General features: G+C 41.9%; 1 protein-coding gene across 3 annotated transcripts in view; it reads right to left on the bottom strand.

Moving 5' to 3' along the window:
* Positions 1 to 21374, bottom strand: part of fn1b (fibronectin 1b) — a 30520-nt gene extending 9146 nt beyond the window's left edge. Inside the window, exons 1-29 of one of the 3 annotated variants that reach the window (XM_035535007.1) lie at positions 21062 to 21374; positions 20644 to 20769; positions 20314 to 20451; positions 20107 to 20238; positions 19380 to 19517; positions 17720 to 17875; positions 17039 to 17239; positions 16740 to 16922; positions 16106 to 16282; positions 14649 to 14801; positions 13942 to 14070; positions 13565 to 13705; positions 11708 to 11820; positions 10505 to 10673; positions 9892 to 10068; positions 8296 to 8424; positions 7977 to 8066; positions 7606 to 7800; positions 6124 to 6402; positions 5557 to 5820; positions 4829 to 4923; positions 4281 to 4449; positions 4087 to 4173; positions 3552 to 3743; positions 2282 to 2560; positions 1096 to 1284; positions 825 to 914; positions 468 to 734; positions 229 to 336 (exon numbers count right to left, since the gene is read on the bottom strand). In XM_035535007.1, the coding sequence (XP_035390900.1) occupies positions 229 to 336; positions 468 to 734; positions 825 to 914; positions 1096 to 1284; positions 2282 to 2560; positions 3552 to 3743; positions 4087 to 4173; positions 4281 to 4449; positions 4829 to 4923; positions 5557 to 5820; positions 6124 to 6402; positions 7606 to 7800; positions 7977 to 8066; positions 8296 to 8424; positions 9892 to 10068; positions 10505 to 10673; positions 11708 to 11820; positions 13565 to 13705; positions 13942 to 14070; positions 14649 to 14801; positions 16106 to 16282; positions 16740 to 16922; positions 17039 to 17239; positions 17720 to 17875; positions 19380 to 19517; positions 20107 to 20238; positions 20314 to 20451; positions 20644 to 20769; positions 21062 to 21221 (4726 nt within the window). In that variant the 5' untranslated portion in view covers positions 21222 to 21374. Of the gene's footprint in view, positions 1 to 219; positions 337 to 467; positions 735 to 824; positions 915 to 1095; positions 1285 to 2281; positions 2561 to 3551; positions 3744 to 4086; positions 4174 to 4280; positions 4450 to 4828; positions 4924 to 5556; positions 5821 to 6123; positions 6403 to 7605; positions 7801 to 7976; positions 8067 to 8295; positions 8425 to 9891; positions 10069 to 10504; positions 10674 to 11707; positions 11821 to 13564; positions 13706 to 13941; positions 14071 to 14648; positions 14802 to 16105; positions 16283 to 16739; positions 16923 to 17038; positions 17240 to 17719; positions 17876 to 19379; positions 19518 to 20106; positions 20239 to 20313; positions 20452 to 20643; positions 20770 to 21061 lie in introns of all 3 variants that reach the window. The other 2 variants (XM_035535006.1, XM_035535008.1) reach the window with 2 other exon arrangements.
* Positions 21375 to 23181: the final 1807 nt, after the last annotated feature.

Below are 23181 nucleotides of genomic sequence, written 5' to 3' on the forward strand. Positions count from 1 at the left end.
ACCTCAAATAGTGTACCCACTTAAATAGTACTGAATACTTCACATTAGTTACTGGATTATATGCTTTATTAAATAATAGTTTAAATAGGCAAATGGCTAAAAATGATAATGTTGCTAATGCTAATAATAAATTAATGATGTGATTTTTAAGAGTAACTTCACTTTCTGGTAAATCAAAGATATTGGCTAATATAAAGCAGACAGCGGCTAGCAACCCACCTGTCTCACCGTGAGTGACTCTGTAGTAACGCACAGGGACAGCGGGCGCATCCCATGTGATGGTGATGCTGGTCGGTGTGGAGGAGGTCACCTCCAGGTCAGTGGGAGCATCAGAGACTGCGAGAAGAAGCGTTGTTCCATACACGGATTAGTGTTCACAACATGAGTGCTTCAAGGCAAACTAAAAGAGACATCCTGAAGAAATCCCTTAAAGAGAATGTGGGATGGCTACAGGGAACAGCACTTACTGGTGGCCTTGGTCCCAGTGAGCGGCAGGCTCTCCTGGGTGCCGCTGATGGCATAAATGTGCACAATGTATTCAGTCTCGGGGGTCAGCTTCGTCAGCATGTAGTGGGTCCGTGTCGGGGGCAGGCGCTCGTCCTTGGGGCGTCCCCCAGTGGTGGGCTGGTAGCGGAGGCGGTAGCCTGTGATGACGGCTCGGGGAGCAATCCAGTGCACAGTGAAGGAGTTGGTGAAGACATCGGAGAATTCCAGGCCCGTTGGAGAATCCAGCGCTGCATGGAGTGAAACACAGTCAAGTCTGTAATTGAATGGATTTTGTATGCGATGAACTCACAAAGTCACACATGCACACACTGACTCACTTGTTTTCTGTTTGCCGGTCACAGGTGTGCTCTCTCTCTCCTCATACACAGACACCACACTCACTAGATACTCCGTAAGTGGCAGTAGGTCTACACAAAGTAGAGGAAGGTTAGATAAACGGGTCAATATGTGAACTTTTCCAACCAAAAAATACTATTCTTTTCCTGAAAAACAGTTGCCCTCAAAGTCGCAGATTTACAAAAATGGGACTTAGAGGTCATGATGAAGGAAATGAAGAGGCAAGCAGAAGAAACAAAGGAAGTGCCTCACTTTGCAAGAGGAAGGTGCTGGTGGCTCCACCCACGTTGATCTCTTCGATGTCGTCATCACTGCTGGTAGGGTGGTAGCGTATAACGAAGCGGCTGATCTGCCGAGGCTGGACAGACGGCTGCGTCCATGACACCCGCATGGAGTCTGGACCCACCTCCCCAAAGACGAGTTTCGCTGGAGGTGGGACGGCTAGGGAGGAGATGATGGCAGATGTTGCATTCCTGGTACTCTACAATAGAAGTTCCTACTGCCAGCCTCATTCAATGAAACGCAGTTTAGTGTGAAATTCAGACTGTGGCTACACAGGCTGGTGTAAAGAAACTGGAATATTTAGCAGCAAAATAAAAACTCAAAAATGTAAATAAATAAAACCTCAAACCATTCAGTTTGGTATAGAAGTGTGAAAAAGTGTAGTTCCTTTGGAGTTTTGAATATCTAAATACTAAAACTGCCGATGTAATGCAACATCCGAAGCACTAGCATATATCTCAATATGATACTTTTCTCAGTGATAATGCGCTTCCCACCAGAAGAAGAAAAGCTCGATGAATGTTTGAATGTGGGCTGCCAATTTTTTTTTTCTTTTTTTTTTTTTTTAACTTAATTCATGTATGTTATTACAGTTCAGAGGGTACCACTTTTTAAAAACCAAAATCATATTTCCTTGGTCATTTTGCCACTGTTTTGCCATCAGGTGCTTCGTTTCCTCCATAGGGACTGCAAAGAGAACTCAGGAAGCAAAGCCACACTTTATATTTCTTTCGACAATCCAAGGAAGGCTTCCAGAGACACTTGCTATATCACTCAGTAAGAAAAAAAAGAAGGCTACCTATATTAGTGTCCAGTTCATTCTGGTGGTAGCAAGGCAGGCTACAAAAATGTAACTTAGCACTGTTAATATGTCAGAGAAGGTACTATGTCACTTTTAAGATAATGGGTGAGTATTATTTATTTCGGTTAGTATTATTTATTTAAATTGCGATTCTAAATTTAACTAGAACTAAGCACCTAAGGTTTCTTTTGTGTGCTTAAATATGAGTCTGCTAAGGGAAATATGGTTATAATTTTAGAGAATTGTTTGACCGCCCTACTCTGTATGCTGTGTGTTTAACAAAAATAGAATTCACTGTGAGTCCATCTGCCATTTCAACTGCAACCTGTAAAATTATTCAGGGGGATAATTCACCAGGTTGAGTCTGCTGGGTGATCGTCATCGGCTCGCTCTCGCCGTCTTCTGTGACCGTGGTGACGCTGATGTCATAATCGATGCCAGGCTCCAGTCCCCGAACCATATAATAACTGGTGGAGGAGTCCACAGAATCCTCCAGAATGGGCAATGTCTCACCAGTGGCAACTACCTTGATGTGGTATCCGGTAATGGCCGGATAATTTAGTGAGGTCCATTGAATCCCGATGGTAGTGTCGGTGACATTGATGTAGCCGAGGTCTCTCACCTTCGGCATGTCTAGAATATGTTAATTTATAAACGCGAGCACGTTTATAAGGAAAGCAGGGAGGAAGAGATAGAACAAGACACACAACAGCAGGAATCATGAGCAATCAGCAATTAAATTTTCCATTAGAAGAGCCAGATAAAAATCAAAGAGAAGAGATTTTAAAAAGAGAAGAGCTATCTACCATGACACATGCACCCAAATTAAATGATTCACAGATTAAATGAAATTCTGTGGAAACACTTCAATAGCACAAAGACCAAGCTCATTACTGCTACAGAGATCTTTTGCAGGTTATTAATGATTATGAATGTGATTATATTAAATGTAAGACAGCCATACAGATTTTCAAGTCTATGATTTTTTAAAGCCCAAAAGAACACCTAAGGTCAATTACTTTTCAAAGATTTGAAATTTGCAATCTGAAAAACAGCAAAAAACAGTGTCGAGCTTGCACATGCGGAAGAATGTCGCATGCTGGACTAGCTTTGGCACTGCTTATACTGTCATAATTAATCTTGAACTCTTTCATCAATGACATTCAGATTGTTCAGATAATATTCAGTAGCAGTTTAGTACAAGCAATTAGATAATGCATGACAGCAGTAAGAACTGATAAACTGGTCAACATGGCATCGTATGGTCACTGGTTGCTCAATAAGAGGGTTTCATGTGAAGACTATTTGGCTTTATGGCAAAAGGAACGCAGAGGATCTGGAGGTCTCGGTGTGGGTTCAGAGGACTGGTGTTGGATATTGTCCATAAAATGGATGGAAATGTCAGTTCTCATTACTTCAACCGGACATGTACATGTGCACACACTCACACAACCACAGAAGCTGTCCTCGTTGCTTTACAGAATAAATGTAATAGTCTTGCTTCATGAAACACATTCAGGGAAACATATTTAATTAGCCTTTAAAAAAACAATCAAATGAAAAATGCAAAGGAGTAGGGGAGGCACACTAGAAGAGAACCACTGTCCCAGGGGAAAGGCCTTACCTTGGGTGACTGTTCCGGAGATTGGCTCACTTTCCAAGTGGTCTTTGATTGTGTAGACACTGACATTGTACTCCACGCCTGGGCTCAGGCTGTCCAGAGTGGAAGAGGTCTGATCCGCCATCACAACTACCTCTAGGGAGTTTCCGCGCTGCCCATTTGTCGGTGAGCATGTCACTCGGTAACCACTGATGTCTAAGTGGGTGACAGAACAGAAAGGAGGGGGAGATCAAGAAAAGTGTGAAGAAAAAGGGAGTGGAATAAGTAGATAAAAGATGGAAAAGAAAGAAGGAAGGAAAGAAACTCTTTTTACAGTGCTTCACCATTACTAGACTACATACGGTACATTAAATAAAGAGAGTAAGAAAGAACAAACAAAATAATATGAAAATATGTTTGAAACAACAATAAAAAAAAACAGGTGGTCAACTGGTTCACAGTAACATCATGTTTGTACAGTGCCTTCCACCCCCATACACATGGAGAGTGAAGGTCAGGACAATTTTTTTGTGCAAAGCAGGAGTATGTGAGTATTTACCAGGTGATTGGCTGCTGCGCCACCTCACCCGGAGCTCGCCCGTGTCGGGATTTGACAGCAAGTTCAGGTCTGTCGGGGGTGACAATGCTACAGTAGACAAAATAGTCAAGCATGAGAAAAGAGAGGTGTGTCATTAAACAGCAGTAAATATTTTTACTGGAGAAAATGGAGTTTGCTGGTTGTAAGTTGCTTACAAGTAACAACGTTGCGTGTGATGGGCTTGCCCTGCTTGCGGCCATTGACAATGGGCTGGACACTGTAGGTGTACTCCACTCCTGGAGTGAGGCCGGAGATGTAAATGCTTCCTGAGCTAGAGGTCACATCTCTGGGTGCCTCACCACCCTGGCTGGGCTTCACTGAAAGCTGAGAGAAACACACGAAGAAAAAAACAAGAAATGAGTACTGAAACAAAGTAGGCAAGTCGGTACATTATGATTTTGATCTTTACATTTTACTTTCTGTCACTGTATATAGAATATAGAACTATAGAATATCTATATTTCTCTATGCACCCCTGTTTTCTTTTCCTCAGTTTGGACAGAGCACTCTCCACCATTTCACTGCGAGTTATACTGTGTATGACTATGTATGTGATGAATAAACCAAACTTGAACTGTTACCATTTGGCTCAAAGAAAGGTTAGCATTTCAAGTGAAACACATCATAGACTGGACATACTGAAAAGTGACTCCATTTGCACAGTGAGATTCTAGGATATGTATTTTTTGTTGTTTTTTTTAACCTTGTAGCTGAAACGTGGCACAGGGGTCCATGAAATGATGATGGAGGTGTCAGTGACATCGGTAGTAAAGCGAGGAGCATTGCCCATGGGCAGAGCTGAGGAAACAGCAGAATCAGAGAGAATCAGAAAGCTTGATGTGTGCTCCAAACAAAAAGATAGGAACACAACAAATGGGAAAAGTCACTCCCACCTTTTCAAAAGGAACACTTCAACCAACCTTGGGCAGACATGTGCAGATATTATACAAACTGAATGCTATCAGGTCACAACTAAAATTAATTGGTTTCTAGTCATATTTTTCTTCATATGAGTTTCAGTTTTTCTACTATTATAAAATACTAAATGCTAAAATACTTAACGTAACAAATGTTCAACTTCTGTTGCCACTTTGGCAACACATTCAAGCTGTATTTGGATGATAATACGTATAAGTATCACTTAGAAATTTTTGATTTATTTTTAAAAATGTTAATGTTTTGACAGCTGATGCTAGCTGGTCCCTTTTAGTTTTTGTTTATTAGCAGCATCACTAGCTAGAAATAATTACCAACTACATGGCATCATTTATGGTCTCTGTTAGTTACTGTAGTATATTGTTTTAAACACCAACTAAAGCCATGTCCTCTGCGCATTAGTGCTCACTGGCCATCAACAGGCCCTTGTTGCCACACCTCTAACGAGAGCGTTACTGTTAGCAAGTTAGTGCTAGCATATTAGCATTAACTCACAGGTGGTAAAGGTGCCAGTGACACCCTCGCTAAGGGCACTGCCCTGCTCTGAGTGCAGCACGACTATGTAGTCCGTGTCAGGGTGCAGGCGGTTGAGCTCGAACTGCGTCGCACTGCCCGGGATCCTCAGCTGTTTAGGAGTGGAACCGCCCATGGTGACAAAGAGGCGGTATCCCGTGACCTGTGCTGTGGGGGCAGACCACATGACCAGGGCGGTGTCCTCCGTGATGTCAGTAAAGCGCAGGTCCGTCGGTGCATCTGGCTCTGAACAAACACAGAAGTCAAGGGTCAGGTGGGTATATTTTTGTTTTCTGTTTACTCTATACTCATTTATTTGAATGTATAAAGTAAGAAATGGATATTGTCAATCTCTTTGTGTAATTGTTGGGAATTGTGGAGAATCAAGGTAAACTTGTTTGCTTGTGATGCAAGTGTGTGTGCGTGTGCGTGCGCGCGCGTCCGTACGTCCGTGTGTCCGTGTGTCCGTGTGTCCATGTGTCCATGTCCCCATGTGTCCATGTGTCCATGTCCATGTTTGCGTATGCATGTATGCTCGCCTGCACTCACTCGTTGCCTTTTCGCCCACCAGAGGTTCACTCTCGCTGACTCCGCTGATGGCGTAGATTTGGAAACGGTAGCGCGTCCCTGGCTGCAGCCGCGTAATCTCAGCGTAGGCATTGGGTGTGATGGGCAGCTGCAGTGGCCTCTGGCTCCGCCCATCTGAAGTCACCGGCTCAAAGGTCACCCGGTAGCTCGACACCTCGGTCGGGGGGCCCGTCCAGGTGAGGGCGATCTTGACATCAGTCACCTCATAGAACTGCAGGTCCGTCGGAGCAGGGACCTCCTCTGTGGACAGGTGTACCAGTGAACACTGACAGGTGCTATGGCATTCTCGTGAACCAAAAAAAAATTTTTTGGTCACAATAATGCAGGCCAACTGTGTTTCATTAGCTGTTTACCACTGTGTTTCGCACAGTATATGACAGTTGCAATGTGCAGAAATATAATTGTGACATGATATATTTGTCCATATTATGCCACCCTTTGTGTATAAGGTATTAAGTATAGAAATAAAACCTGGTTCATGAGATCATCAGTAATAGGCAGGACAATGTCATTTAAAAAAAAGGGAAAACAGGTGGAAAACTATTTGGATAGTAGAGTCAGTGAAACATGCAAAAGACCTACAACACCAGGAGAACCACAACAGGAACCACGGAAAAAGACACAGAACTGTAGTGACAATGATAGATTGATTTTACAACAGACTGATGGACAAAGCAGGTTATACAACAGAGCATTTAATGGAAATTACCAGGTGACAATGAGCAGAAATGTGCATGTAAAAAAATGAGTAGTGGGAGACAGGGACCTCTGCTGGTGAGAGGACAGAATTCCCAGGAACATAATATAATCACAAAAACACCCAAGAATCTTTATAAAAAGCATGTAGGACCCTTTCATGACACTCTCAAAGAGTCTCCTGAGGATGAATGATGAATAGTTGAGGGTTTCTCTGGGGGGGGGGGGGGGGCGGGGGTAGGTGCTAGTTGGCAGGATCTGAGAAAAACAGCACAGCACCGAAACAGTTTGCGGTCCCTTGAATGTGTTCCTGGCCCTTTTGCAAATCACACGGCCTGAGGAGCTAGGCAGAGATTTGGGACATGCCTCGTCTAGAGCACCATGGTCCAGAAGCTGCTCCGAAAAAAGACCAGAAACCAACGACAAGCAGAACTACATCGAAAAAGGCTTGATTATCATTGCCGCTGCCCGTGCTGACTGCGATCAGTATGTCATGTGCATGGAGTGTTTTCTGGCAGTAATGTTATGAAGATCTTTGAACCCATACAGGGCTGTGTTACCCAGATTGTAAATCCCTTGGAGAATAAAAGCTCAGAAGTAGATTATGCATGGATCTCACTTGGCCTTGATACTTGATCCTGGCTCCTGAATCAAAACCCAGTCCAGGTGTTCGTAATTACTGACTACGGTGTCATCACAACTGTCTCCTATATAAAGGCAGCATAGACATGACATCTGATGTCCTACCAGGCTGCTGTTCGCCAGCTGTGGTGACGGACAGGATCACTGGCTTGCTCTCCAGGTTGTCCTCCACTGCAAAGATGCTGACATTGTACGATGAACCGGGGTAGAGGTCGGTCAGGGTCACAGAGGTCGCCGTTTCGGGGAGGATCAACTCTGTGCTGCCTCCCTCGATGGATGGGGTGTACACCACTCGGTAGCCTACACACACACACACACACACACACACACACACACACGCACACGCACACACTATGAATCAAATTAGTGTTTTGTGTTCATTTGCTAACTACTGTAAGGCCTCAAGTTTGATTTCATTTGTGTTTGCTTGCAGTGTTAGGACAGTTCTTAGCTCTGCAGGGCTTCTCAGATCCTACCAGTGATTGGTGCCTGTGGCTTGGTCCATGAGATCACAATGGATGTGTCCTCAACACCTGTAACTCTGTGGTCAGTTGGAGTATCAGGGGCTGGGAAAAAAAGGTAATTTGACCGTGAGGAAGACGCTTTTAACTCAGCAAGATAACCAAGAATAAAGTGTTACTGTGATGTTGGCCAGTGTTGCCAGAAGTGGCAAGTGTGGCATTACCATTCCCTGTCCCTACTCAAATATTTACCTAAACCTGAGCAGACAAACACTACCCTAGGGAGTGGAAGCTTAGTGTGATGTAAATGAGAGAAAATTAACAGGACACATACCAGTGGTCTGCTTGGTGGTCAGGATAAGGTTGGTGCTTCCCTCTGGCTGAACTTCAAAAACTTGTATATTGTATGTACGGCCAGGAAGGAGGTTGACGATGTTCACTGAGCTAGCTGTGCGTGGGAGATCTGAACCCACATGGCATTGTATTATTTTATCATATTTACAAGAAAGAATATTTCACAAAGAAAAATTTTAGTTAGACTTCCAAACATATAGAAGAGGTATTTACAAGGAATAAATCAGTAATGTGCACATTGCTATTAAAAATATTGTGATATACACTGCCTTGCCAAAAAAAAAAGGTCACTGCCTGGATTTAACTAAGCAAATAGGTAAGAGCCTCCCACTGGATAATTATTGTATAGGTGATTGTTTCGGCTGGCAACAAGTTATTTAACCGTAACTGATGCTGTGAGTAGCTTCTCATTTGTTACACAACCATGTCAAAAGACACATCCTGTGCATGCATCAAACAAAGAAAACATCTAAGGAGATTGCTGAAACTACTAAAATCGGGTTAAGAACTGTCCAACGCATTATTAAAAAGTGGAAGGACAGTGGAGAAACATCATCTTCAAGGAAGGAATGTGGTCAGACAAAAATTCTTGAATGATCGCGATCACTTAAACATGTGGTGAAATCAAATAGTAGAAAACAACAGTAGAACTCAGGGATATGTTTAACAGTGAAAGTAAGAGCATTTCCACACGCACAATGCAAAGGGAACTCAAGGGCTTTGGACTAAACAATTGTGTAGCCTTAAGAAAACCACTTGACAGTGAGGCTAACCGGCAAAAACGGTTACAGTTTGCTAGGGAGCATAAAGATTGGACTCTGGAGCAATGGAAGAAGGTCATTTGGTCTGATGAGTCCAGATTTATCCTGTTCCAGAGGGATGGGTGCATCAGGGTAAGAAGAGAGGCGGCTGAAGTAATGCACCCTAGTGCCTACCATACAAGCCTGTGGGGGCAGTGCTATGATCTGGGGTTGCTACAGTTGGTCAGGTCTAGGTTCAACATTATGAATCTAGCAACCTAGCATCAACATTATAACATTATGTGCCCAAAGAATGAGGTCAGCTGACTACCTGAATATACTGAATGACCAGGTTATTCCATCAATGGATTTTTTTCTTTCCTGATGGCACAAGCATATTCCAAGATGACAATGCCAGGATTCATCAGGCTCAAGTTGTAAAAGAGTGGCTCAGGGAGCATGAGACATCATTTTCACACATGGATTGGCCACCACAGAGTCCAGACCTGAACCCCATTAAGAATCTTTGGGATGTGCTGGAGAAAACGTTTTGCAGAGTGGTCCAAATCTCCCATCATCAAAGATCTTGGGGAAAAATTAATGCAACTCTGGACAAAAATAAATGTTGTGACATTTCAGAAGCCTATGGAAATGGTGCCACAGTGAACGTGTGCCATAAGGCGGTCCAACGAAATATTAGCGTGTGTGACCTTTTTTTGGCCAGGCAGTGTAATTTGGTCCAATAATCATATTCTTTTTCTTTACCTGAAGATTTTATGTTATGCAGCCTGTAATGTGTTCAAAAGACTGCTGGACTATTTCTGCGCAATGTTTACCGATCACGTTTGACTGGGCTCCCTCCTCAGAGAGCTCGTACTCCACTCTGAAGCCGGACACGGTGTCGGACGCTGAGACCCAGGAGATGACGAAGCTGCTGGAGGTGATTTCGGTGACGGACTCTGAGGTATCGACAACAGGTGCTGGTTGTGTGGTCACACCTTCAGTGGGAATCACTGGAAAAATAAGGAAAGAGGCAGAGAAAAAGAAAATCCATGAATAGGTAGAGTCCAAATATAGTAGGTTTCAGGATCAGTTTCATCAGTAGCGTGCTTATTTAAGATGGGCTTCATGCAGTATTACAGAAATCTTGTTCTAGACCCAGAATGAGCATGCTGAGGGTAACAGTGAGAAATCGCTCTGATACGTCAATAGAAAGAACAGTGTGGGGAGACTCAAAAGGTGAACCCATGTTCCTCCTTGGTTCATACAGAGGAAAAAACAGACCAGATAAGGTGGAAGGTGGTGGCCAAACAAAAACAAAGGAAAAAAAAACCTGAATACGTTTTTGACTAAAGCACCGACTAACACTTTGAAAAGACAAAGCGCGCCAGGTGAGACGAGAAGAGACGAGAAGAGAAGAGACGAGAAGAGAAGAGAAGAAATCCTTACAAGAACCGTAAGAGGTGGTGAAGTCAAATCTCGTGACCTCTCTGCGACCATAGCGAAGGATGCTTATGAGCTGGCCCTCGTACGTCAGACCCGGCTTAAGTCCTGAAATGGTGTAGGAGTTGATGTGGCCAGGAATGACAGCCTCTTTCCATGGGGTACGTGTGTTTTTCTGTCCAGCATAAAACAGAGCAGGAAAGGCAAAAAAAACCCAGCAAGGCCAGTCAAAGACAGCAAACACCAGTCCAACACCATCAATCCCTCAGCGCTCTCTGGCATGATGAGGACATTGCATATTTTCCACAGTCTGACTGATTGCTCACATGTTTTGAATCTGTTTGAGTTTCATTCATAGCAATGCAGACTACTACACAATAGCCAACACTTCCATCGTCTCCAGGGGCTAGGCCCCCATCCAAACTTTCAGGCCCCCATCCAAACTTTCACAAACCAGAAAAAAAAACAAAAAACATTTATTTTCACCTAATATTACAGAAGTGGCTAAACAAGGACTGTCAACTGCAAACTTTGGAGGGCTAGAGTCTAGAATCATCTGGTGATTTCTCTGCTCAAAACACATCTGATTCAACTTATGTACCATGTTTAGTGGCGAGAATTAACCACAAAGTGTGCAGGACTCTGGGGCCAAATTTTGACACTTCTGTGCTGAAAGAGTGTTGAGTAGAAAGAGAAAATATTGTGTGTGTGCGTGCGTGCGTGCGTGTGTGAAAGAGGCATAACGTTGACCACATTCTGATTTATGCAGCTCCTTCTCCTGTCCAAAACCTATAAACCACTTAAAAGGCTTCAAAAGAACAAGAGTAGGAAAAACATGTCTCTGTAAAAAGACATTTACAGCTTGACCAATAGCACATCATAATAAACCTTTAGTCAGACCAACTAAATCCATGATGGTCAAGTAATGAGTTAAATATCCTTAACACTAAGAATATATTTATAATGGTTATGTCATCATGAGCTTCTATATATTTCTATATATATATAAAAATTTTATTTATTTATTTATTTTTATTTTTTTGGGGTCAAAAATGCATTTAAGCCAACAACACTGTTGAAATCATATAACTATGTCCATTACACCAAATTTAAATTGGTAAGCTACAAAAAATGTAAAAAATAAATAAATAAGTGGCCTTCATGCAGAGCCCTGAGAACCCCACAACAGGTTGGCACAGAGAAACATACCACTTTCCACTTGAGAATGTATTCGGTAATATGGGCCGATGACGGTGGGTTCCATTGGATTGGGTGAGAGTTGGGCTGGTTTCCTGTCTCTGTGATGATCACACGCACTGGAACTAATGGGAGAAATAACAGCTGCGATCAGTCCCATACAAACCAGGCATCCATTTAGCCATGTAAATTTTGGTAGCAGTTAAAAGTTTTTTTTTTTCATACTTCCGTTGTGGCTAGGTATCTGCACCAGGCAGGTGAATTTGATTAAATTCTCAGACAAATGAGCAGCAAATCAAGGACAGCAGATCAAAGTCAGTCACAGCTTCCGACTTGTAATAAGAAAATTATGCATCTGATTTATACTTGGAATAAACCGACTCCATCACTTCAGACTGGCCTGACTAGAGTGAAAGACGAAAAGGAATCCTCCCATTTGCCTGACACTACAAATCACACACATCTTACGTCAAGCTGCGACCGACCTCTCAGCCAACCCCACACACAGCTAAAAGCAATATAAAAACTTTAAAAAACCAATAAGGGATGTTTTTTTCTCCTAAACTTCTGCCTGTGTTGCAACACTCTCTATAAACAAATGGCCTTATTATATTTTATCATATTTTTTGCAAACATAATTCCACCAAAAACCACACACTGACAGTGTCCTTGAGAGCGAAATTTTTATGCAATATTTGCCTTAAAAACTGACAAGTCACTAAGTACCAAGTTAGGCACTGCCTGGTTATTGACAGTCCACAAACATATTATCCACCTTCTCAAAACATTGGGTCAAATGATAAGCAAGCCAGACACTATTGATTTGTACTAAGTAATTTACTGTTGCCTGTGAGTCACCTTATACAAGGTGGCGTGCCTTGTGTAAATGAAAGCAACTGCAAGTTTAGTTTTTCAAATACATTAAATACCTAATATCTACTGATAACCAATAACATCCAACCATAACCATTCTCAATATTCCTTTAACTCACTCTAATACAGGATACGAATGAAGGTCATACTTTAGTTCTAGTGCCCAAAGAAAGAGTTGTCATCAAGCAGAGAAATAATTAATGATCTCCTCAACGAAATACAAACAAAAACACTGTGATAGCTTTTTTTGTGAGGGACTGCTGAAAGAGAAACACTGATTAATAATCAATGTGAGACCAGGGCAGTGGATGTTAGTTTCAACACTAACACAGCACTGCAATGTCTAAGGTCCAAATTTTGTTCTGCTAAGTAAAACCTTTCGTATGTTTTCCCAGCTTGGAAAAGCTGAACTGAAACAGCTAAAGCTGCTAACTATTAAATACAGTTACTCAAAAAGGTTTATAATCATAATTTGTCAGTCATTCTATAGAAATGAAGTAGGCCAAATTATAAGATGCTCATTCAATCTTGCTATACTTCTGTTCACTTTCAATTAATGGCATTCATGGATTCATGGAAGTACCAACAGCAAAAATAACTATGATCTTTGATAATTCATATCTGATTTGCAACATTATCAATCCTAAATATATTTCATTTGTTCACACTGTGAAATAATGAATTCTGGGGATTAATTCAACTTCCACAGAAGCTATGTTTTGTTAAACTGCCTCCATATCTTACAGCTATTTTACATTTAAAATATTTTTATCATATTTCTCAAATGTCTGACTAAATCTAAAAAGATACAGTGGCCATTGTTGCATCATCATTTTAATATTGATTCACAGACCCAACAGTACGCTGTGAAGACCATTATGTAACAAACTCCTATTTGTCACAGCACACCACGTTTGATTGATAGTTGACAAAATGGCTGCTCTGGTATGTATAGTCTAGGTTATGTAGAGGTGCTCATGCAAAATGGCATCTTACCTGTGGACTGCAGAGGCTCACAGGCCAGTTCGCCGATGCCGTTGCCATAGCAGGAGCAGCGGTAGCGGATAGCGTGGATGACTTTGTCCCATGTTTCACCAATCTGGTAGAATGTCTTGGTCTCAGGTTCCTGGCACTGATCTGAAAGCAAGGCGAGGCAAGAAAAACATCGAAGTTTGTGTAATGCAAATGCCTTTTCACTCTCAAGCGACACAGGAAACACCTGTTAGAGTTCTAGGATGGTTTCCTTTTAAGTGGCCTGAATGCTTTGAAATGGGAATGGTGCTGCATTGTCGGAGGCCCTCACACTCTCTCCCTCTGTCCAAATGCTCTCTCTCTCTCCACTCTCTCCCTCTCTCTGTAACGTGCTGTCTTACCGATGGCGTCACACTTCCAGCGGCCTCGGCCCTGGCCGAAGCACGTGCAGTTCATCATGTAGCCTTCAGTGTGGCGCTTGTCAAAGGTCTGGTTCACCTCATACGTTACACCGTCTACGATGCACTGGTCTGTAGACAAAGAACACTGTGTTACAGAGCACAATACACAGTAATGCAGCAGTGTTACAATGCAGCAGAAGTGCTATAATTGAAGTACATACTCCTGCACCGTTTCACTGCTTCACCTCACTAAAGCATTAAAGCATTCAGCATTTTAGTTTCCGGTTACATAGATGGACATTTTGGTTAGGCTGGCTACAGATTCATATCATAATTTACGGAGTCAAATAGTATAGAATCTTTCCATGTAAATACAAGGCGGCATTATAACCAAGGCCAGAGGAGGATGGCACCCCCCTTCTGAGACTTGGATCCTGTCAAAGTTTCTTCCTCATGCTTTAGGGAGTTTTTCCTTGCCACTGTCACCCTTGGCTTGCTCACTGGGGGCTTGGACTCAGACATGTGTAAAGCTGCTTTGTGACAACAGCTGTTGCAAAAAGTGTTATATAAATAAATTTGACTTTGACTACAACATTATAACCAAATTGAATCACCAACTACTGAATCACAGTTGCTAAGCAGCAGATAGGATGTGATGTGATGTGATGTGCTTTGATGTTCCACCAGCGCAATAATGGCTGCCACACCTCGGAGCTGGGAGTAGGCGATGCAGGTCCACTCGCCACGGCCGTTGCCCACACACTTGCAGCGCATCATGTGACCCAGGGTGTCATGTCGTTTGTCCCATTCCTCACCCAGGCGATACATCACATTGTTGATAGTGCAGACCTCTTCATGAGCTGGAGCAGGGGACAAAAGGGGAGCGAGAGACTCTGGGCTAAGTGTATACTGACCACTCCCATGCATGGGTTGCTTGCTTGAAAGGAAGGCAATATGTATACATGCTTTGTATCTGTCAGTCTGTAAGTAGCCATGTAAGTGCATGTGTGTGTACCTGTGTGCTGCGTTTAAGAGAGCTGTACTCAGACATTAAGAATAAGCATGTTCAGAGTGTGATTTGGGTGTGGGTGTGTGTGTGTGTGTGTGTGTGTGTGTGTGTGTGTGTGTGTGTGTGTATTAAGGCCTGATCTCATTTTGTCTGGATCTATGCCAGAGCCGGAACCTGGCACAGCCAAAGTCAGCAATTGCTTCTTCAGAAGGGTCGACCCTGCCACCTTGGCCAGCAGAGCTGCAAATCAGTGGCTCATTGTGACCAATTACTACATGCTCATAATGTGCTCCTAAAGACTCCCGCGCTCATAACGACCTCTAAAAGCCTGCTCTTGAATAAATTTTCAGGGATTGAGTTTAATGACCTTGAGTGAACAAGTCCATTAAAAAGCAATTACTGACTGTAAAGCCAGATTTCATGGAACATTCAGAAAATTGGTCAAGTCAGTGCAAACAGCAAGACCAGTCATGCCATGCCTGCTTGCCTTTGGTAGGATATAACTGGCATATAAATATAACGTAAATCATAGTTACCATCTTTATGCTGGTTTGCTCTGGACTAGACATTATACATTTCCTGCTCAAAGCACCCTTCCTAATTTGAACTTGAACCTTTGAACTTTTGAAGCCCCATAACTGGAACAAACTAAAGCTTTTTCAAACTTTTTGTCAATGTTCAAACTATCACAGTTGGACTGTTGTTAGTTTACAACACATGATGCAGCATTTCCCATGCCACTGCATTTTGACCATTTATTACTATTAAAAAAAATACATTACTATTAAAAAAAAAATACATCACTAAAAGTAATGAAATTGCAGGGAGAACTTTTTTAAAAAGCCTAAAATTTTGCCTTTCATCTGTGACCCCACATTGTAATTTTTATGCAGCCCACTAGGGGGACCAATTCCACAGTCTGAATACCTTTGCTCTAGACAAGTTACCTGTCAGCTTCCAGTAGCAGCGACTTATGGCTTTTCAGCATTAGTTTGTTTTGAGGAGTTATAGTGTGGCTTAGAAAACCGAGTTCGGTTAAAGGCCTTTGTCCAACAGGCTGCTAACCTTGGTTTTGAGTTCGTGTCTACAAAAACAAACACGGCTGACAGGCCATAGCTAAACTCAAAAGCTGCTCTGCGTGCGATGCATGCTCACCAGCCATGGGGCAGAAACCGAAGCGGCGCTCCTCGTCGTAGTTCGTGGTGGTGCCGCACCACTTCATGCCGTCGTGGCGGCCGTCCGACGTGCAGTCGGTGTAGTTACGCCCGTTGTAGAGGAAGGGGAATTGGCATAGAGCCCCGTTGGAATTGCCACCGCGGGTTGTCACCATCACTTCAGGAGGTGAGCAACCAAAGGTAAATATCGGCTTATAGGGAGACATTTTTTCACTCGTATTTCCGTAACAGACAAAACATAATGTCATAGCCCAGCTAACTGTAAACGCTGTGCGCTGTTGCTTGACAAGACCAATGTGTGATGTGAGGCTCTACCCAGATCTTTCCCTCTCTACAAATGTATTACTTGAGTATCTATGGTTTAAGATTTGAATAACTAACACCTCAGTTAAAGACTATTCCAGAAAAATGACTGCAAAAGCGATCATTTGGGCTATGGCCCAGCGCTTAGATGAAAGCTATCTTAACTAATTTACATAATGTATAGTCTTAAATGGAATCTTAGGCTCAATTCTTAACTCTCAGGAAGAAATAAATCCTCAGCTCTTATCAAATACAGGAGGCCAAATACCTCAAAGCTACGTACGTACACCTTTAAGCAAAGCCTTACTTACAGTTCCTCTGGGTACAGAAAGCATACTGTCTGTCGGTGTCGTAGTTGGAGGTGGTACTGCACCACAGCTGCCCATCTGAGCGGCCTTCAGAGATGCAGGAGTAGTGCGTCTTTCCCTCAAATACGAAAGGGAACATGCATGGTTGCCCATTGGAGTTCCCACCATACACCTGCGACTGACCATCTGTCCAGGCAAAAAAATGGGGGACCTTGTTAAATCACTGCATTGCAGAGGCACACTACACTTGGTATGAAGGTCAAGCCCATAGAGAGGTGTCTGATTTCAGGTGTCTGACGTACCCCACTCTTCGCAGCTGATGCCACCATTGATGCAAGTGCACAGCATCTGGTTGTTGCCCTGCAACTGGACCCAGCGCATTCCGCTGTAGTAGATGACATCGGTGCTCGTGCGACAGGAGCCCTCCTCCTCAACAAGATGGGGCAGAACATTCACATGGTGGGTCACAGGCCTGACATGGGCCACCGCTTTGGAGCCGGAGCCTGCCCACAGAAACAAGCCCGGAGAGATGGTTATCTTTAGCACAGTATGGCTACACTGCTCAAAGACAAAGACCTATTTCAAGAGTTAGCATAACTACAACATGACTATAACGGTGCTAAACTAGATATTTTTAAAATCAATGATACAATATGGCTAAATATACACTAAAGGCTTAAAAAGTGAGTGCAGCACTTAGCAGGCCATTCTTATAATGCTAGTATACAAGAAATGATAATTCATGACTGGGCCCTGATGTCAATGATACTGAATCACAGTCATTACTAACAAATCAGCCTAATTCTAGATGCACAGTAGTAAAAGGTTTGACATGCCTATGTGTTACTCAGAATCACTGGATGTTTTAAAACTGTTAAATCCATGGACATCAGATGTGTAGTAATTATTATTATTTTGTTGCTTTTTTGGCAAAGAGTTCCTCGCATATCTGCTCCACGGCTGGTGTGGGGTGGAATGCTCACCGAGGGCGGTGTGTGTTGAGGAGAGTCTTTCACACTTCCACTCGCCGCGCCCATTGCCCGTGCACAGACACTGTAGCATGTGTCCTTTGGAGTCCACCTTGGTCCAAGTCTGGCCAATACGGTATGACGACTGGGTGTCCTGGTCATTACAGCGATCTGAAGGTGCCAAGGGTTCAAGGGTATTATAGGTCACAGATCAAACGGCTTTGAACAATTTTTTAGCTTATTTGCAAAAAAAAAACATTAAAAAAAGCATTTATATATATATATATATATATATATATATATATATATATATATATATATAGAGAGAGAGAGAGAGAGAGAGAGAGAGAGAGAGAGAGAGAGAGAAACTCACAAGCATGTTATAAAGTTAAACATCAACAAAGTGAAGAATGGTCTTGGTTATGTAAAGGAAAATGTATTTTCCTCACAATATTTTTTTGACATTGTTGTCCCAAATACTGTTTTCTTTCAAATGCATAAATTAAAATGCTTTAAACAAGATAGAAATTGCTATAATCTCACTCAATTGTTTGCCATTGTTTCTCTCCATTTTGTTGTAGAACCATGTGCCTCTACACCATCCCCTTTCAATAGGGAGCCATTTTCTTTAACAACCTAATAAGTTCCAGGCAAATTGTTTGGATTTGTGAAGGGAGAAGTCTATATACTTTCTAATGTTCTTAGTTGCGTTTGTTTTCGCTCACTTCCTTTTTCATGTTCCCTTAAAATTCTGGTCTCTCTGAAACTGTGTAAACTCTGATGCCATTTCTCACTGACCTGCTCCTGTGCAGCTGCAGACAAGCTCACAGCCCTGGGGACTTCTTTAGGAATGATGTAAGAAGGGTGCGACCACAGAAAATATTTAAAGAGATATGAGTTGATCTGGCTGACTTTTTGAGAGAAATGTAAGTGTAAAGTCAGATGCATGTGGCGAAATTCATTTAAAAAGGACACTTTTAAATTAATGAGTAACAGTGTAGGGGTGGTGCAGTGGATTTGGGACCCAAACTAGGAAAGTAATTCTTTGGATGAAGCCCAGATGTGGCTTTGAGTGAAGTCTCTGGGGGCCCCAGAGGCCTGGTACAAAATGACTGCGGATTGTGTCCTAGCATAAGTGTCTAAAATGAAGTCGAAGAACACTTGCAAAAAATATAATGGCCAGGTTTATAGTCCATTACCTTCAAGAAGGCAATTTAATTCCTGTGAGATCACAAGTTCCACCCAAATATGATGGTATAACATTTTGCCTTACCATATAATGTTGTAAATGAATCTTCTTGTTTGATATTCAAAGCTATTTTCACTTTTGCACTATTTTCACTTTTTTAAATATTTGACCACAGAGTACTACTGACCTGAGGTTACTCATGCCTAAGCTTAGCTCATTCTTAAATAACGTCATGAAGCCAAGGTGGTACTAGACCTGCTCAAGCATCCAGAGTATTAGTATACTGAAGGAAGAGATATACTAATTTCTTTTTGTACCGCTATCTGTAACCATGCCAGTATAAGCATATACAACAAAATATGTGCTTGTGTTGTCCAAACATTTATTTTCTTATTCCACTCAGAAACTCAGCTTTCATTCTATTGTAAGATTTGCGGAGTTTACTCTCCCTGACTGGCTGACTGTAATTTTGGACATGATGCTTACTCCTGGAGCTGCAGGTAATGCGTCCATGACCCTCTCCCAGACAAGTGCAGTCCACGATCATCCAGCCCTGGTAGGGTTTCTCCCATATCTGCCCAACCACATATGAGGTGCCGACGGAGGTGTCATAGCATCGCTCAGCTGCAGGGTGCAGGGAAAAAGTACCATCAGCATCTTTCAGATCAAGTTGGGATTACAGTTTGGGATCCTGAGAGTGCCCAAGCCATCTCAGGAAGGGGATAACACATAGCCTCTAAGTGTACTAAAAAGTGTAAATGTATGTCTCCCTAGTACGCATAGGGCTGGTTTCCCAGAACCCTGAGTTTAGTCTTGGGACTAAAGTTTAGCACCAATGGTAAATCACCATTAGAAAATTGTTTTTAGAGAGTGATTTTGTGTGTGTGTGTGTGTGTGTGTGTGTGTGTGTCTGTCTTTCTCTATTTATCTATCTATCTAGAGAGAGAGAGAGCGAGAGAGCGAGCGCTCCACGTCTGAACCTCGCATATCGATAAAAAGAGCGAGGTTCAGATATGTAGCTCTTGCAAGACTGTAGCTGTCTGCATTATTCAGCTGTCGACCACTGTCCTTTTAAATATTTGCGATTAGCTTAAATATTGTCCCGGGTTTCCGAGAATCGATGCAGTTGACCTATATGCGCAATAGCGCTTCAAAGAACAAGACGTTTTGTGGATGTCACCGCCATATTACTTGAATGTTGCATATTACTTACCAATAGGCTTGCAGGTCCACTCTCCCTTTCCATTACCAAGGCACACGCACTCAAGCATGTAATCCCCAGTGTCGTGAGGCCGATTCCAAGTTTCTCCAATTCTGTATGAACGCCCTCCCTCGTGGCAACGGTCTGTCACAGGAAAGATCTATTAGAGCACTTAACATGGGAGGACACGTTATGAACTTGTTTTGGGGTTGAACTCACTTGCTATGGTGCAACTAATTTTGCCCTTTCCAGAACCGATACACGTGCAGTCCCAGATCATGCCATCCTTCGGTCGCTCGTAGGTTTCCCCGACGCTGTACGATCTTACGTTGAATTTGTCGTAGCATGTTTCTTCAGCTACAGGGTGTCATAGACAAATCGTCGCACTCTTAGTTTGTCAGGACCCGCAAGCTTTTATAGCCGTACACAATTCGGAAGACTTGGAAGGAGCGCACGTAATTGTGCGTGCACCGACGATGGACCAGCTCGCGTTTTACGAAATCGTTCCAACATTTCTTCGGTATTACAACATGAAATAAACTTTCTCACCTGCAGGCTTAGATTCGCATGTAATTCCCGCCGCTCCTTGACAAGTACAGACTAAGATGCTTCCCATGTATGGTCTCTCCCACTGATCATTCTTTTTATAAAAACGGCCATTCTCGGTGCAGCTGTCTATAATGAAGTCGTGTCCATACATTATTAGTCATTAATGCTCCTTGTTCTACCTGTTTGCAGTTCTCCAAAATAATCAAATATCACTCATTATTCATTCATTATGAGGCCATTTAATTATTGATGATGGTAAAGCCATTTTTATTTATCTTTAAAGTTAAGCCCCTGTGCAGTTATCTTTGTTAATTAAAGTTTAGGAAATATATTACTAGTTACCTTTTGAGAATTGAGCTCACACTAGTATGAAATATAAAACGAAATGATCTCCGTTACTTTATAAAAGCAAACTTACTCTGAAGTGCTGGATGAAGTCCAGACTCTTCAAGAGCTGCGTCAAGTAGAACTTCTTCCTGAGCTTGCCTCTTATTTTTCTTTGTCGACTGCGGCAAACAATGCACAGCATTGCTTATGCACAGCGCAACCAGCAACCCCGTTACTCTGCTACGGGTCATATTTTTTTATCCAATATAACAGGAAAAAAATGTATATTAATTATTTTGTGTATTAAGTTTCCAGTGATTTGGGAAGGAAAAAAAAACTGCTGCGAGGGCTGCGTATCTTCTTTTTTAAAACAAATGTGTCGCCAGCTGCCCTCCTCTACATGCAGCCGCTGTTTTAGGACGAAGGTTCGGCAGCGGGGCGCTTATATAAGTCCGTGCGCAGACGAGGGCGGTGGGAGGGTCCTCTCCTGCCCTCAGTGGCCCAACGCAATTATCGGGAAATCTACTGGGCGACCACAGAGAAAGGACACCTGTAAAGTCATTAATTATCATTGCTATGTTATGCTACAACCGTAGGTAACTCTTCATAGCATCCTTTTCACCCTCAAAAAAAAAAATATGTCATATATTATCTTAATGCCGCCACATATATAAAATACGTAAACTCATACATGATTCTAAGTTTATAGAGTATGCGTTATTTACTGTATATATTGAAAATATTATTTAGCGCACTAAAATGCACACATACACAAACGCGCGCGTAAAACAATATGTATACACACACACACACACATATATATATATATATATATATATATATATATATATATATATATATATATATATATATATATATATATATATATATACACACACTTTTATATATATATATATATATATATATATATATATATATGTGTGTGTGTGTGTGTGTGTATATATATAAGTATTATATATATAAGTATTATATATTTAAGTATATATAAGTATTATATATAAGTATTAAGCCTAGAACTCAACATGAAGTTCAGTACCTGATTTAGTATCTGATTTAGGTTAGCTGGTGACATTTTATTGCCTCTGAAAACTGACTATTCAGGTTTTAGTGGGAATAAAAACAATGGACTAATTAAACTCTCTTCTGTTTGTATGTCACTTTTTACAATACACAAGACACAGACCCCTAACGTTTTGTCTCTGCTACTGCCATATTTCTTGCATCAATCTGGATAAACTCACAAAAATGACGTGAGAAAAACAAAGCAACAAAACATAAATATACAAGTGTACAAAATGGAAGCGATCCAGGATTCTAAAGGGGGCAGTAACTGGGAAATGAAGTTGTAGGCGAAGAATAAGCATAACACTGTTTACTAAATTCTATTTGAAATTAATTAATCACCTTTAAATGTCTTTATATCATAAATAAATACATTTAGCTCAGTATTTTAATGGTTAAAATAATGTATAATAGTGGAAAAATAGTAAACTAGGAAGGTTCACCACAGTACTGTAATAGCTGAGTGCGAATTTGGCTTGCATAATTTAGAATGGTATGCGTAGACCTGTAAATCGAGGTCCATTTTCTAAACGGTTCATGTCTGTGAGACATGCAGTCACTGACTTGTTGAAAAAATTAAATAAGTTGAACAGCTCCAACTTTTATGTTAACATCTTTTTTTATTCAGTCTTGGGAGGATATGTGGAATATCCAATATAGAAGTCACACTTTTTTTTTTCGGATAGCTCGGACACCGTCTTTCCCAGCCTGCTCGGAGATGTGCCTTGGCTGTCAGAGCGCTTCTGCGTTTCGTCAGCACCAAGGGCAAAAGTTCATGCTCGCGGGCCGGCCCAAACTGAAACGCCATGCTGAAAGGAGAACCGGTCTCATCATGTCTCCTTCATATTAAACCGGGATAACGCATAAACAAACGCGTTAAGACGATAAATAAATCGATGTTGCTGGGAATTATATGGCGAAAATTAACTACCACTGCTCGCGCAGATCGAGGAAAAATACTCATTCATCTTCGTAATATGTTATTATTTTTCCATCTTTATGAGTTCACCTGTCTACAAATATGGCAGGGAACTTTAGTCACTGCCTGTATCGTATATTTACCGCTGATTCATGAAGTTTCTTCTCTTCCGAAAGGCTGACCTGTTCGCGCTCTTTGTTTACTCCTGA

This window comes from Electrophorus electricus, chromosome 16 (assembly GCF_013358815.1).
Source record: "Electrophorus electricus isolate fEleEle1 chromosome 16, fEleEle1.pri, whole genome shotgun sequence".
Classification (NCBI taxonomy): Eukaryota; Metazoa; Chordata; class Actinopteri; order Gymnotiformes; family Gymnotidae; genus Electrophorus; species Electrophorus electricus.